The following is a 16,656-nucleotide window of genomic DNA, read 5'->3' as shown; positions in this document are numbered from 1 at the left end:
AACTAATACACACTATTATTACTCACTATACATACACATTACTATTAATACACACTAGTAACCACTATATATATAGTATATACACTGTTAAAACTCACTATAAATAGACACGACCTACATCAGTACACACAACTATTAATACTCACTATTAACACTGATTATTAATATTATTAATCTTTCTCTGAAAGGAACCAAATCACACAGTGACCCCCAGTAGAACCCCAGCAGAACCACTGGAGAACCACTGGAGAACCACAAACACAATAAAGCTGTGATGCTGCGTCTGCCTTCATCATTCTGACCTCAGGCACGTTGATCAGTTCGATCTTCACGTAAACTCAACTGAAACCAGCTGATCAGGGAATCTGGTTTCCATGGAAACCAAGTTCAATAAATCACATGATTCAGTTTCCGTTGGTTGCAACCGCTGCCGGGCATGAGTAACTGAACATTTATTTTATTCCTTTTCAAAGAATTACAACAAAGTGAAAAGAGACTGCTGGTAATAACAATAACAATAGTCACGTGTGGCTCCATTGGATCCATTGGTTCCATTGGTTCCTTTGCTTCCATTGGTTCCGTTGGGTCCGTTGGTTCCATTGGGTCAGTTGGTTCTTCTCCAGCTGCCGCTGACATGACAGAGAACATCACTGGTTCTGGACATGGAGATAAAAAGCTTTAGGTCAACGAATAGACAAAAAAAAAAAAAGGCATGACTCTGCAATAGAACCTGTTGACAGTCTAGTAACTTTATAAAGGCTCTGTCCCATCCAGTTTGAGTTCTCTCCACCAATAGGAGCTGACATGGAGAGAAAGGGGTTGAGTTGGTGACTTGACCCCTTGTATGGAACCAGTGTTTCACTGGCTGATGTGTCGAGCCAATCAGATTGAGCCTGGAACTTGTGATGGGACGTATTTGTGTGTTCTGAGTCTTTACCGTTCGTTTGGTCTCCAGATGTTTCCTCAGAGCTGAAGCTTCGGCCGCCATATCCTCCTCTGACCTCCACCTGGAGGGACCATCTTCTTCTTCTCTGTCATGTTTCTGCAACTACAAGTTCAATGGGTCGCGATCAGAACCAGTGGCGTCGAGACACAACATCCAGAACCGAAGCGGCGACACAAGTTCATCCTGTTTGATTTATTCAGATTTGAAAACCGTCTCTTCGACCTGAACCCTCAGGAAGTCGGCCATTTTGAATTTCCTTTCTCTCAGTGAAACAGGAAGTTGTTGCTCGGGGATATAAGGATGAAACCAGGATGGAGGTCGGAACCTCCTTTGCAAAATGAAGAGGAAACACAGCAGGCCGCGACAGAATGCCTGTGTTCTGATGCGTAAAGAGATGTGACACCTAAACAGGAAGCGTGTCCCCGTCTGACAGAACAAACCCGACGGAACGTCTGGGCTCAAAGACAGATGAATAAACAAGAGAAAATAAAAACAAAACTCCAAGTGAGGCAAACAGAACCAGATCAGAGCAGAGCGGGTCTCCAATCAGATCACAGAGGAGTCAGGTTCAGATCCAGACTGAATCCAGGTTCACGAAATCAAACATTGGTTGAGATGATCCCAGAATTTGAATTTAAAATTTCCTACCATAAAGGAAGAAGTCCTAGCTTCTTCAGTCTCCTTGAGGCGGTTGAGTCTTTTTACCGCCCTGATAAATCAGTCCAGACCGAGGCCCCGAGAGCCGACCCGTCTGGGACCCGGTTTTAACTGCCGGGGAATAAAACGTCTAAATGTCATGTGTGGTTTTTGTTAGCCGGCGCTGCAGGCGGCTCCGTCAGGCCAGCGATCCAGACCCAATCCGGAGGCCAAAGCTCAGTCAAGGTCTCAACGTCCTCTGAGACACGTCTCCTCAGCGGTTCTTCTGTCTTCATCCTGAAGTGACTGACTTGGATTAGTGTCTCTGCTTCCTGTCTGAGCTGACGCAGCGGGTCGTGACATCAGCGCTCTGCTCGCTGCCGCCGGCGGGTCAGAACAGATGTCCAACACAAGTCTGTCTCGTGTCCAGAGACCACTTCCCCCCTGGGACTTGAAGCAACAACTCCGCGCCCTATCGGAGGACCTGCTAGGATTTTTCTGAAAAATGTTTTAAATTCTTTTTTTGACTTTTATAAAAATATTTTGTGTCAATGGATGAGAGATGATGTAAAAACAATCTGTTCAGCGGAAGAGAATCCAGACTCTGGTGGAAGAACACAACAAGTCGGTGCTGCTTTCAAGACCTATGAGCTGTGTTCAGGTTCAAGACCAGACCTGCAAATGCCTCACATTGCAGGATGACCTGGACAGGACACCGGTGTCACCTTCTCCATAGTATATATCTGGAATGACACCTACTATAGCCTCCTATTGGACTCATAGAGGGACAGAGAGAAGAGAATCTCAGGCAGCAAATGGTGGTAGTCGGCTGTTAGCCGTGACAGGACACGCTTTCAAACTGTGATCCCACAGGGCAACCAAGAGATCATCCTGACCACAGTGCGAGATTCATAGATGGCAAGCTAACATAGGTAGCCTCGGCTAGCCCACTGGTAGCCTCATCAAGCCCACAGGTAGCTGCAGGTAGCCCATTGGTGGCTCTCAGGTAGACTCGGCTAGCCCTTTGGTGACCCAATAGCTGGTCTGTCTGTCAAACTGGGTTCAGTTTTTTATTCGCTCCTCTTTTAGTAAAGAATCATGAACACGACCTTAGAACTGTGAGAAAATACTGCAGCCAGCAGGGAAAATCATTTTGAAGTTTTAGAGTCTTACTCAATAACTAAACTTCTAAGAACTTGATGGTTCGGAGAACAGCCTCGATGAAGGGATGCGGTTACTGTAGCAAATATGTAATGTGGTTTGATAAATTATTTTTCTGTTACTTTATACTAACTGTTGTCTTCGAATCTAGTGATTGACCATGCTGCCATTGGCTCAGAGTCTGAGATGTCTGAGATCAGGTGCAGCATCCGACTTAAAGGGTTGGGAGCCTAAACTTTGATTGGACTACTCTGATCTTGTGGGTCTGATACGTTTCCTTTGGTTCAGTTCACACCTGTTGTGCTGTAACCTCACCTGCTCCATGGATGCGTGTGAACAAGCGGGACTGAAACTGGTTTGTTTGTTTCTTCTCTGGGATCAACAGGTGATGTCTGATCAGGAAACGAGTTGACAGTTTATAAATAGTTTCAAGTTTGACTCAGATTTAGGACGATCCAGCTCGCCGACGATGGAAGAAAACAAAGCAAAGCTTTTCCTTCGGCTCAATTAAATCTCATCAAACAGAATCTGTGAAGACGCCGGCGGTGATTAATTCATGTTCCTGGGTTCCGTTTCTGATAAAAAGAACTGAAGTAACATTAAAAGGGGAGTTCTGACATTCCGACTGAGGGCGAAACAGACATGTCCAAAGCAACATCAACCGGATCCGCCTCCATTATGTATGACTCGTGTCAGGGATGCTCAGCACCAATCCGGACAAGTTCGTCTAAGGTTAAGGGTCGAGTGCGAACAGGAAACACAGGATTTAACATCATAAAACAGGTTCAGGCTATAATGTGATGTAAAATGATCTCCCCTCATTGGTTTCCGAATCCAGTTTAATGCAGTTTCAGTTTTTCCTGATTGCAGATGGGATACTTTAGCTAATAGCTAAGTCAGAAACCTACTACGATCGGAACAGTTTATTTTTTAATTCTACTCTTTTTGATTGTTTTCCTTCGATAACAACTTCAGAGCCTTCTCCTATTCTTCAACCCTCAGTTTCCTGCCAGATTGCTGATTCTACCTGTTGCCTGCCCCTCTTCGGATTTGTTTGCCTGTTTGGACCGATCACCTCATGTTCCGAACTCTGCATTAAATTAAACACAAACTTAATTTCTGCACCTGCCTACTCTCCTGTCGTTCTTTTGGCTCCATCTGCCAGTTTTATCGGAAACATGGCATTGCTAGTTAATAGTTAAGAATTAATTTATAAAAAAAAAAATGTTTCCATAGTTACATACAGCACTCAGCAGTACATCACTGAACCCAGATGATGCTGCAGTGATCAACTCCATTACCGGCTGCATCTGGCAACATGTAAATGCATGAGAGCAAATTTTGTCAATCAATCTTAATCTAACTTAGAAGATGCATATAATTATTCCTTCTACATCAACACAAATAGTCTCATTAACAAGCTAAAAACCTTTTTAAGCCACCACTTTCCTGATACCGACCTGAAAGCCCTTCAGCACCAAAATGTTTGACTTCCTTCTAAATGAAATGTTTTTACAGAATGAGCATAAAAACAGGGAGGGTTCCACGAGTAAGGATGGATGTCTGAAGCGTTTCTTAAATGAAAGGTACCATAAAAATAAAGTACATCATCATTACTTAGTCTTTTAACTTAATGCACAATCTATATTAAGCAGCAAACCGTCGTCCGGCATGCATTGATAGTTTCTCAGAAGAATCTGTGGCAGCGGCTCTCATTACTCTGACATCACAGCGAGCGTTCAAACTTTGTAGATTTGTTTTCTGAAAGTGCAAAAATTCTGCCAATTACTGCAGAAACTGTTGTGTCCCCTAACATAAAGTGACAGTCTGTCTCAATGAGTTACAGAAGGACATATGCAGAACGCTGGGCTTTGAGAGTTGACAGGTGTTTTCATGATTCACACAGACAGCTGCTGCCAATAAAAATAACTTCTTACATTTGCATCCATTAAACGAGTCGTCGATGGACCGAAGCGCCTCAATGTAAGCTTTGATTTTTAATTACTATTGTACAGAGAATTGAAATACTATTTTTAACTTATGTAACACAGTGTGGTGTTTTTACATGAAGTGTAACTGAGTTTAAGTTGGACAAACTTAAAACGAGGCGTGGTTCACATCTGGAGAAGAAGAAGCGACTCAAAGAATGAAAACTTGCTGAAAGGAAGTGTCAGGTGCACCTCAGTCGGAATGCTGTTGACACAAAGGTGATGCAAACTGTTTCACTGTGTGAACCTGGACTGTTTCACTGTGTGAACCTGGACTGTTTCACTATGTGAACCTGGACTGTTTCAATGCATGAACCCAAACTGTTTCACTGTGTGGACCTGGAGTGTTTCGCTGCATGAACCTGGACTGGTTCACTGCGTGAACTTGGACTATGCAAGGCATTCTGGATTCATTAATATCTGAAGGAGATCATAATTATCATATTAAATGTCAAAAAACTATGTACAACATCTCCTGAACCGTATTATAAATAAAAAGTAAAGTCTTTATGTCTCCTAATTGAACTACTGTATAAGAATAAAAATATGATAATTACATGAGTGATTACCTGTAACAGGTAATTAAACATCATTTCAGTTGACAAACTGGATTCATTTCGAATCCTGACAGCACCTTCCTCCAAAGTGACTTAATGACGGCAATTTTTTGGTCACCGCGAATAAAGGACGCCATCTCTGAGAAACAGGCCGACTCATTACACCCCCTCAGTGAGTCAGGTGAATGACGAGGGAGGAGATCGGTGCAGCGTTTAATAAGTGGAACGGTATATTACCGCCTACACGGACTAGCGGTACACACTCACAGGTTGAACGGCCAGACGGTAATTATTCGCACAAACCTTTAAGAGGCTTTGGGCCTTAATTCCATCGGTTTCACGGCGAACAACAAATGTACAGAAGCAGCCACTTGAAATCAATTATCAGTGGATGCTGTAATTACAGAGATGGGAGCTTTTAGAGTTTATCTATGTCCATTATAGATGCCAGACGAGATGAACAATAAATGTTCTAATGTATGAATAATGGACCGGCAGTCCTTCCATTTCTCAGAAGATTCAGAAGAAGTCTCAGGGACACGGTCTAGTTCCCGTCTCAACCAGCTCCAGCGATTCTCGTCGATTTTCTTCCTTAATTATTTATACAAACAGAATTCTTATTTAGTTAGTCAGCACGAAAACTACTGCTGCTGGAACCTGTGGACAAACTGGGCCGGCGTAACATTTGGCTAAAGCTGATGTTTCCAGAACATTTTGTTGACATGTGGCGATCGTCGTCAGCTGGCGGGCTAAAACCGTAAAACTGACCCCAAACTTAGACCCTGACCAACACTGATACAAGTTTCTAATCAAAGGGGGTCATCCTGATTCAGATTCGCCAGCTTGAGTGGGTCTAGCTGCAGGTTTCTGCCTGATAAAGGCAGGTGTAGGTCTTGTGGTTTAATTGTTGGGTCTCTGCGGATCAAAGACTTAATCCCTTCTCTTGGAAAATACTTTGAGATATATATGTTATAAATAAAAATAGTAAAAGTACTGGACTGGAACAGAGCATCAACTCAGAGGTAGACCAGGATCCAAGGGGACCAGCTGAATTAAAGGGTACTACGGACCGGTTTAACGTGTTCACTCCCATATAAAGGCTTCACCCCCCTCTGTTTACACAGTTCTTTCTCTTTATCATCATTAAAGCAAAAAATCTGAGTTTAAAAAGTCTCCAGAGGTTGGTGCCCATCGCCGTATCGACTTCAGACCCGCGGCGGCAGCTGTTGCTTGTTTACACAGATTCAGATTTGACGGGCCAAGGTCGACCCGACAGTAGCTTCTCCTTAGCAGCCAACATCACAGCCGCGCTTAGCCGAGACGCTATGTCTGTCCCAAGACGTCCACATCCTGAACTCCTCTGAGGGAGGAGCAATGCGGAGTTAGCTCGCGCTTCAGATGCTAATACCAATCTACCCCAACCACCCCAGACATCCGTCACTCAGATGTCGTTTGGCTCTCCTGGCGGAGATAATTAGAGATAAAGAACGAAGACAATCAGCAAACTTGATCGCAGGTACCCGTCTTTCTTTGGGGAGGAATCGTCATCTGTTCCGACATCTGGTGTTTGTGTCATGTTGCCATCACGGCGCTTAGTCGAGCGTGTCATTGTAGAAACGACTGCGGAGCTCATGTGTCAATCTTAATAGTAACTCTTTGGCTTTCCTTTAGAGCAGCAGGCTCGGTTTTTGTGCTCTATTAGAGAGCAATTTGCGGTAATTGTCATCATCGACTGACCAGGACGAAACCGTTCGGTTAGCTTCACATGAATAAACAGCATGAGGTCTTTAAATAACTGTGTTGGCTTCGGAACACCTGAAGCGTCTGAAGCTGACGTCAAACGTCCATCAACACCAAATAGACGACAAAAAAATGTATCCACGCCACAGCAAGTGAGAGAATCCACGGATCAGAAACTTTAAGTGGACTTTAAGTTGCTAAGTTGCTAACTTACATTGCCTGGCGCTAGCTGTGCGAGTTGATTTGAGAGGTGTTCCCTATCTTGAATATAATTCTAAGTCTTTTCATTTTCTTTTATTTCATAAGCATCTGGATGCCCCGCCCACTCACTTTTTGTTAGCTCCACCTCTGACCTGACATCAGATTATTGATTTTAAACTGTGCATTTTATTTTAACTTAATGAGATCTGACTGTGTCAGACTTTGTATTTTAATTGTTTTAGACTCTACTTAGAGGGAAAAGAAGCCGAGAAGGAAAGAAAAGTTTTAGAAAGTCAAACTTGAAGCGGCTGGAATGACAAAGATGTGAATTGTTCCGGAGACAATAGAGTTTATGTAACACATTTTCATATTGTAGTCTGGAACAAGCGAGCTGTTCAGGGACGGCGGACAACCTGCACGCCCACGCAGCCCTCGGCGGTGCTTCAGCACGTAAAGCTGCCTCCAAAACACTGCGCATTATGTAAAGGTGAAGCTAAAGGCTAACAGGTTCGGAACATGATGGCGATTCTTTAGCTACGTCAGCGGAGCTGATGTTGTGCGTAAGCAGCCGGATGCAAATGAACTCATTACAAACAGAGCAGCAAGGGCAAACATTCCTGGACCTCATTGGTAATCTTTTCTTTCATAACGGAACCTGTGTTAACCAGACGGGCAGGCGTGGTACTAATGGATCGCTAATCAGAGCGTTCAGAGGAAGATGTTCTTCTATTAAGTGACATTGATTCTGTGATGAGTTTGAGTGCTTTATAACAAACTGGGGCATCGATTCCATGTCCAGGACCTGATGGAGCTGCTGGGTTTACGGCTTCTCTTTGCTTCTTTTGTTGTTCAATAACGGAGGAGAAAAGATGACTTCAAGGTTTGTTTTCTAGGAAGTTGTTCAGATTAATCTTTTAAACAACGAGCCTCTAAATAAATTATGTCTGTTATTGTGTCTGACTCTTCCCTCTCTAGCCCCAGCACACGGTTAGCTCCGCCCTCAGATTACCTGCAGCACCACCCATAAACGATTCCAAACTCCTGGAACAGCTGTTTACTGAACACTCTGGCTGGTTTAGCTCAGAAAAGCCAACAGCCAGCCAATACCATTCAGCCAATCCCAGCCAGCCTCAGCCTGTTAATCCTAGTTAGCCAATCCCAGCCAGCCTCAGCCTGTTAATCCTAGTTAGCCAATCCCAGCCAGCCAATTTCAGCCAGCCAATCTCGTTTGCCAATCCCAGTTAGCCCCATTTTGCTAATCCTAGTTAGCCAATCCCAGCTGTCCAAACCCAGCCAGCCAATCCCAGCCAGTCCCAACCTACAAATCCCAGCCAACCCCAGCCTGCTAATTCCAGCCAGCCAATCCCTGTTAGCCAATCCCAGCCTGCTCAGAGACGTCTGACTGCCTTGAACTCGGCACCAACCACAAAAATGAACAACTGCCTTAGAACCTCCACGTGAGTTAGCATCGTTAGCACCAGGATGTAGAGTAAAAACTGAGGAGATGACCAGAACTCCTCACCAAGTCTAATGATGATGTCACCCACTCTGATGATGGGCTTCAAATCTAAACAGGAACTATTTTCTGATACGTGGAGCAGGTGTCATGATTGTACTTTGCATAAAACGGGTCCTTTACAACAATCCGAGCCGAGGTCGCTTTCCTCTGCAGCAGGTCGGTAACCTGTCCTCGGCTCTTCTGCATCAGCAGCTCCCCGTCAGCGGCGCCGGTAATCATCTTTAATCACCCACATTATCATTTCTACAGCTCTCAAACCTCACAGGCTCGTCACAGCAGCTGCTATTTTCACAAGGCTGCACCTCGCCTATTAATTAGGGGGCTTCTCCATTCTTGATCACGATCGGGTCCTGCAGCGAGGAGGCTGTCTCTCCGGCAGCCTGGTGCGCTAATGACTCCGACTGCTGGACCCCCGTCCAAATTACAGAGCCGGAGAAGAGCTGCGCTTTGCAAACCCAGAGTCAGAAGTCAGGCCATTAGAGGAGTGCGTGTTGCGCCGGCAGGTGTGAAGACGACCGAACGCAGGCCGGAGCTCCGGTCCTTGAGTCCGTCCGACTCCTTAATGCATTCTAGTCTCACCACCAGAAGCGAGATCTACATCTAATTGTGAAGGTGGGGGCAGCTCACGGTGATGAAGACGATGGATGTTGACGTAACTACACTTTATATTTATACAGTAGAACCTCGAGATACGAGTTTAATCCCTTCTGTGACTGAAAACGTAAGTTAAACAACATTTAACCATTTAAAAAACTGAAATTACCTTAATCTGTTCCAGCCTTGTAAATAAAGCCCCAAACCCCCTAAATTAATATAAAAAATAAAAAAAACAATAGACATGCAGACTTTACCTGTGTATAATTAATTATATATAAGTTACATAACAATGATAAAGAATGAAAAGAAAGATAAGAGTCACGAGAACGAGATCCTGTCCCACTGATATTGTATCCATCCACCAACAGTTTAGACCAGATCTAGATCACAGATCACTGGTTCCGGGTCCGATCCATAGACTCCACCCCTCAGTTGCCAGGTCATGCCTTGGAGAGTTCATGCAACTAACAGTGTGGAAGCAATTCCTGTCTCCGCCCCCCAACTTCCCCCAAACCCAACCTTCCAAACGAGCTCCAGGTACGTCAGTTGCCCAGAAAGTTAAATTAGCAGCTGGATTCGTGTTTATTTATTATTCTATTTATTAAAATCCGACACTGAGGGGACCGGTCCGTTTCCGGCGGGGCTTCCTAATTGAACCGAGGAGTATTGTTGGAGGGGAGAACATTAAGGACATTGATCAGCTGGGGACCATCCTCCTCCTCTTCCTCCATCCCCGGCCGTCCCGCCTCCGTCCCTATGTTTACTATTCCGTTTCCTCTCCCAGCAGGGACCACGGATAGATGCCATTTCTACGCCTTTCCTCCACCTTCCCTCCTCATGGATGAAGTCATTTGCACTACAGAGACATGTTACCATGTAGGGGGGTGCGGGGGTGGCGTGTTTAAAATATCCCGCTCCGTCCGGATTCCCTGAAGAAATTAAAAACAGTCTAACCGGGGGCCTTCCATCATGTTCTAGTCCATGCTCCCGTGCAACTGTGACAGTCCCCACCGGACGCTGCCAGACATGGGTGCTTTTTAAGTTCTTCAAATAGAGGATGGAAAAGAGAGCGCTCTCATCTGGAATGGAGGGGCGGCAGATGGGGGTGGGGGAGACTCTGAAGGGGAAGCTGCTGGTTTTCTTCCCGCTTTTAAAGCACAAACACTGAAAGCGTCGATGTCAACGAATCCGCCAGAGGAATTAAAAGGAGCTTCCTTTAAAAGTCGACCACAACCTTCAGTTCCTCCAGAGAACCGTCTCATTTTGATTGGTCGAGTCTTTTCCTAGACAAGCTGCTAGCTGCGGCTATGCTAACAGGGCGGAAAAAGTTCCGGCGTCCTGCTCTGGATGAGACCAAGAGGAGAACGCTTCTATACAGGTCCTCCCTGATCCGAGATGCGCTCAGGTCATCTATGTTAGGTCATAGGTCTCAATCCCAATAAACAGTTCAGTAATAGTACAGGTAGTCCTCAACATATGAACACAGTGGTTGTTCGTAAACTGAATGTACGTGTATTGTTATTTATTAAAATTCAATCAATCATTTCCATTTGAGGTCATTTAAATGTCATTACTACTCTAACTACTAAAGTTCTATTCCCTGAGACTGACCAGAAACAATTACGGGAAATTAAAACAACATGGAATAAGTCAAATACGGGTTCAGGTCGTTTAGAGTTAATCCATTCTCCATTATACGTCTGTCATCAAAAAAAATTAAACATTGAAAAAAACGCAATCATACTAAAATACATACAGTATGTATGGTTCTAATATCTACAGTTAAACATAAGTCATGATTCACATGATCGTTTTAATCCAGATTAGTTTATGGTAAACTTTTGCTCCTTATAATTGAATCCTTGAGAAGAAGAAGAAAACACTTCAAGGAACTCTCCTCCAATTTTTAAGATAATCAACAGCAACAGTCAGACTCAGCTGTTGACGGTCATCATCATCTGTAGGTACTGTAGCACGTACCATGCATGTAGTATGTAGAAAGGGGAACTGCAGGATAATAGTCGGATATGGTTTGTTCGTATCTCCGGATGTTGGAAACTCAAATGTTTGTAAGTTGAGGACCACCTGTACTACTTAATGTTGAGTCTAGCCAGACTCCTCTAGTGAACTGGCCCTCTAAGAGGCAGTGGTTCCGTTGTGGCAACTCGGCTCATGTCCCGTCTCTATACAAACAGACTGGCCTCCTCCATACGGGACGCGTGGGCGTTTATTGTGCAGCGTCGCTTATTTCCATCCTAGTCTCATAATTGAACCACAGGAGCATTATGGGTACAGAGTAGGTTCAGGACCCTGAGGGGGCCCACACCGGCCTCTGTAATGATCGCAGACGGTTTACGACACCCAAGACGCCGGACAGCCTTTCCTGGACCTCCAAACTCAGAAGAGGCGGCGCAGGATGGGTGGAGCTGACGCTCCACGGCGGACAGAAAGTGACGCATCAGCAAGTCTATTTTCAGATCCATAAGAAGACGAGCGTTTCAGCGACATCAAAGCGGCGCTATCAGGAACAGGAACGTGTCATCAACCAATCAAATAAGCTCCCTACGGGTATCAATACAGTATTTCTTTTTTATCTTCAAACTGTTTCCTGTAATATATCATCATCAAGTCATTTTATTTTTATTATTTATTTACACTCCTCCAGGGTAGATGCATTGAAGTGCGACCCAGAGGTTATTCTGTGGCGTTGATCTTGACGTTCCATCGCCCCCTAGTGGCCTGGCATGCACAGAACGCCATTAAAACGTACAAGAAAAACGTTCCGTTTTCAGCTTTTATTGTGTAAATGGACTTTAAATGGAACTGAGTTTCCTGAAAACCTTCTCAGGAGTTGTTTGTGTTTGTTTATGTGTTGTTTGAAGTCACATGATGTCACTTTTCTGGAGGTTCCAATGAGACAAATTTCTTCATTATCAGGTCTTTCATGTAAATTCAGCTAACGTTCTACATGAACTCATTTCTGGGGTCGGCTTTAAAACACCGATGTTTACTTGCACATGGGGGTTTCGGGGGTGGTGGGGTCTGATCACAACTGCTCAGTCATGCGGAGACGCATTTTAACAAACATAAACCCGGGACTATATTTAGAATGCGGCTCATTATTTTGGGCTTACGTCGACATTGTTGGATGAGAGTCGTGACTCTTTATGAGTCGAAGGCTGATTAAAAAAGACAAACAATACATCGCGCGATGAAGAGGAGGTGATTTGGAGTACGATGCCAATCACAGCTCAGGATTCATCCATACATTAGCATGTTAAATGAGGCACAAATCAACACGTTCCCTGACATCCTCTGAACTACACTCTCACTTAGCTGCCAACGAAAATTGAGTTCAAGCTGTAACTGCTCAACGCATCAGATGGTCCCGTCTTCATGGGGCCAGTCCTGGGTGATTACAACAGAATTAGCATATTGAGAAGGTGAAGAGGAGTCAAAAAGGCAAGGTTGACAGTACTGTTGAGCGATGGGGGGTAAAAAGAGAGGGAGAACGGTGACGGGCCTGAACATATGCCGCACTAAATATGTTCAATACCGTCTGTCAAATCTCAGCTTCATCAAACACGCTGTCAACACATCTTGAAGGATGTCTCAGAAGGTTTAACAAAGCCTCGGCTCCCCGCCGCCCGACGCTTAGCTGAGGTTTGTTTTCTCCTGGGAGGACAGATGGGAGTCACTGGGAGCTGTAGAGCGAACTGGAGGATGTTTTCCTTGTGTCTACTTCTAGTTAAGAAGGTAAACACCCCGCTCTGATGCAACCGTATCGTCCGTTGGCTGACGCTGCCCCCTAGAAGTGGGGGGACAGCTCCAAGGTGAAATCGAGACTCTGGAAACAGACGCCATCAGCTCCACAAGCTAAGTGACATCTAGTCCTACTATGTTACAGAGAACAGACTCGCCTAAAGAAGCCATTTGTGTAGTAAAAGTCCTGAACCTATAATGTAAAAGCTTTTGGATAATAACGTGATAATTAGGGGTTGAGGTTGGGATTAGTAATAAATTATTACGTTAACATCCAAGTTATTACGTTATCATTTAGGACTTTTGTTATATTATTTGACCTATTACATTTCAAAAACGGGGAAATTTATTATATTATTGGCTTTAACAGACGCCTGTCTAGTTCTGTTATATTACAGAAAACAGACACGACTCTAGAGGCGACACGTGTGAACTACACGGGTAAAATGTCTGTATAGGTTCTCAGTTATCCATGGTTATCCAAAGCTGTTTAAACCAGTCCACTGGACTGTAAGAAAATTTCTTGAAGACGTTTCACCTCTCATCTAAGAGGGTTCTTCAGTAATGATGGTGGTTGGTCTTGTCTCAGTTGACCCCAATTCAGCTGAGACAAGACCGACTACCGCTAGAACTGAAGAAGCCTCTTGGATGAGAGGTATAACATCTTCAAGAGACTTTCTTAAAGTCCAGTGGATTGATTGAAGGAGAAACAACCCTGCCCCCTCTGGACTTCAGCCAGACTCTGCTTCTCTTTCATTGGTCTAGAAATCAAACAGAACCGGATCAGAACAGCCAACAGCGAGCGGCGATGAAACCTTTGCGATGCTTGTCTTCACCCAGCAGGGGGCACTGTTCTCTGGAGGCCAAACTGATGAGGCGTTCACGGTGAAGAAGGTTTAACTGGTTTCTGATTGGGTGACGTCTTGTGGGTGTCGGAGGAAACAACCCTGATTGAGCTTCCCGGTGATGTTTCATTCTGCTCCGGATCGATTCCTGCTCTCCGTTCAAGTGTCAGCGCTCCAGAGGCGTGATCCCAGCGGTAAAACGGAACGTCTCCATCCCCCCTCTCCCGGTGTCTGGTTCCCGTCTGATGGTGCTCTTCATTAGATCTTCATTGATGGATGCTCTCCTCCAACTGAGGGATCATACTGGGGGAGTTTCTCTCCACTGTTGGGTGATTGATCTTCCCGTTTTCAGGTGTTATTATGGGATTAGTCTTCTGATGAATCTTTATGGAGGAGACATCAGAGGCTCCTTGTGTCCGCCGTTACACTCCTGCTGTTATTTATCTGTTTTAACTTTAATCGAAAAATGTCTGATTTGTTGTTTTCCACCTCGACGGAGCGAAACGGTCGTTTCTCCTCAAGCCTTAGACGACATCATCAATTACCTCATCACTTGACCTCTACCGGTCAAACGGATGACCCCAGAACCACAGGGCCCCAGGGGTGGGTCCCAGACCAGAAGAGATCAGGATTGAGATCGGGATCAGCATTGGGATCGGGATCAGGATTGGGATCAGAATCAGGATAAGGATCCGGCTTGGGATCAGAATCCGGATTGGGATCAGAATTGGGATCAGAATCAGGATAGGGATCGGGCTTGGGATCAGAATCAGGATTGGGATCAGGATCAGGATCAGGATCAGGATCAGAATCGAGATCAGAATTTGGATTGGGAACAGGATATTAATCTAGCATGTTTATGAGTTTGGACTGAATTAAAGTAAACAGTTTGTTAAATATTCCCATGTAAATGAATAGATTTCAAGTATTATGTTAATTTCTCTTAACAAATGAAATATAAGGTAAAGTAAAAAAGCACGAGACATTAAAATGAGAGCGGTTGCTCGGTTTTGGACATCTATGCTCGGTTTGGATGAGCTCACGATAAAAACAAGATGGAAACTCACCAGCAGATCTTTTTATTTCCGTGTCCTACATTTAATGTGTTTTACACCGTTCGGATTTTCTTGCTTCTCTTTTCTCCTTTGCTTCAGGTTTTTTCCTCAAAATTCTCTGTCTTCTTACCTTCTGCTGAGTTGCATCCTTTAAAAAAATCACTTCGGTGCAACGTTGACAGTAATAATAACCTGGAACACAAAGATTAGGATGGAAATAATCCTAATTATCCTCCATGTTGTGGCTCAGCGTGATTTAAGGTATGACAACAGGCACAGGAGAAGATGGATGACACCCGTCAGCCTCGGCATCAGCTCCTTATTATCAGGGGGTCCTGAATGAATCTTTTCTGCAATTATTCTGTCCTAGATTGTAGATTGTTTATCTGATTGCCAGGCAGATTCATTACCTTCTCTACGGCCACAGCAAGGCAGGAAATACAGGTCAGGGCTGTGATTAAATTCTCAATCCTAAATAGGTCCACAGTCACAGATACAGAGCCAAGAAAATAAATCAACTTAATGCTGCGAACAAATGGGGGAAGCACGTCTGGTTGCTTCCTCTCATAATCATCATTTTCATGTTTTTTGCTGCAATAATTAGACGCAGCAGTCGGCTGTCAGCGACAGACGCCGCCGCCGATGCTCAACTGAAAGAGTCGAGGTCAAAGAAACAAAGGTCAAAAGAAAGACTAATTAAGCAAGAAGATGTAACATGAGGTCAGTTCTTATTGGCTGATGAGGAATAACAGGTATTTTTACTTCATTACACTTTGACCCCACCAGCAATGGAGCGTCTGTCATCAGGAACTCTGTGATCGGCTGCTCTGTGATCGGCTGCTCTGCAACTAAGTTGCTTTTTGATCAGCAGGTCTGTGATCGGCTGCTCTGTGATCAGCCGCTCTGGGATTGGCTGCTCTGCAATTTAGTTGCTCTGCCATCGGCTGCTCTGTGATCAGTTGCATGTGATCAGCTGCTCTGTGATCGGCTGCACTGCAATTTACTTGCTCCGTGATCAGCTGCTCTGCCATCATCTGCTCTGCCATCGGCTGCTCTGCCATCAGCTGCTCTGCCATCGGCTGCTCTGCCATCGGCTGCTCTGCCATCGGCTGCTCTGCCATCGGCTGCTCTGCCTGTTGATGGGAGCAGTCTGGAGCTGGACAGGTGGTGATGCCTCCAGAAGACTCTTTGTCTGAACAGGCTGACAGTTTGATTAAAGGTTTGGTTGGGATTGATGGAGGATCAGTCATGTGATCAGCTCGAATTGGTTTGATGGATTCTGCTGCTCTGATGAAGAGGAAGCAGTTGCTGTCAGGAACGACTCCATAGAACCGACACATTTCCTGTCTGAGTCTGTCTGACTGTTTTTAATTCTTCTGGCCTGTTTTCTTCAAACTTTAATGTGTAGTTGGTTTTGGACATTCTCCAGACGATAAATGATGAACATTGTTTGTAAATGAGTAGAAATAGCGGGCGAGCTGCAGCCAAATGCGACGGTGAGATTTATTTCAGCTCTTCTTTGTAAAGAATGACACAGAAATACATTTATAGAGCGCCTGCATGGCGCCTCTGTATCTTTAAAGTAAGTGGAGTACAAACGAGGCGTCATGGCGCCCGTGATGCGCTGTGACAGCTCTTTTTGGGAGCGT

General features: G+C 44.7%; 1 protein-coding gene across 3 annotated transcripts in view; it reads right to left on the bottom strand.

The window, feature by feature from the left end:
- Positions 1–95: 95 nt before the first annotated feature.
- Positions 96–16,656, bottom strand: part of LOC137595468 (bis(5'-adenosyl)-triphosphatase-like) — a 106,992-nt gene continuing 90,431 nt past the window's right edge. The window contains exons 6-7 of one of the 3 annotated variants that reach the window (XM_068315612.1): positions 938–1,048; positions 96–656 (exon numbers count right to left, since the gene is read on the bottom strand). In XM_068315612.1, the coding sequence (XP_068171713.1) occupies positions 648–656; positions 938–1,048 (120 nt within the window). In that variant the 3' untranslated portion in view covers positions 96–647. The remainder of the gene's footprint in view (positions 657–937; positions 1,049–16,656) is intronic. The other 2 variants (XM_068315611.1, XM_068315610.1) reach the window with 2 other exon arrangements.

Source organism: Antennarius striatus, chromosome 5 (assembly GCF_040054535.1).
Source record: "Antennarius striatus isolate MH-2024 chromosome 5, ASM4005453v1, whole genome shotgun sequence".
Lineage (NCBI taxonomy): Eukaryota > Metazoa > Chordata > Actinopteri > Lophiiformes > Antennariidae > Antennarius > Antennarius striatus.
This window is presented reverse-complemented; position numbering and strand designations above follow the sequence as displayed.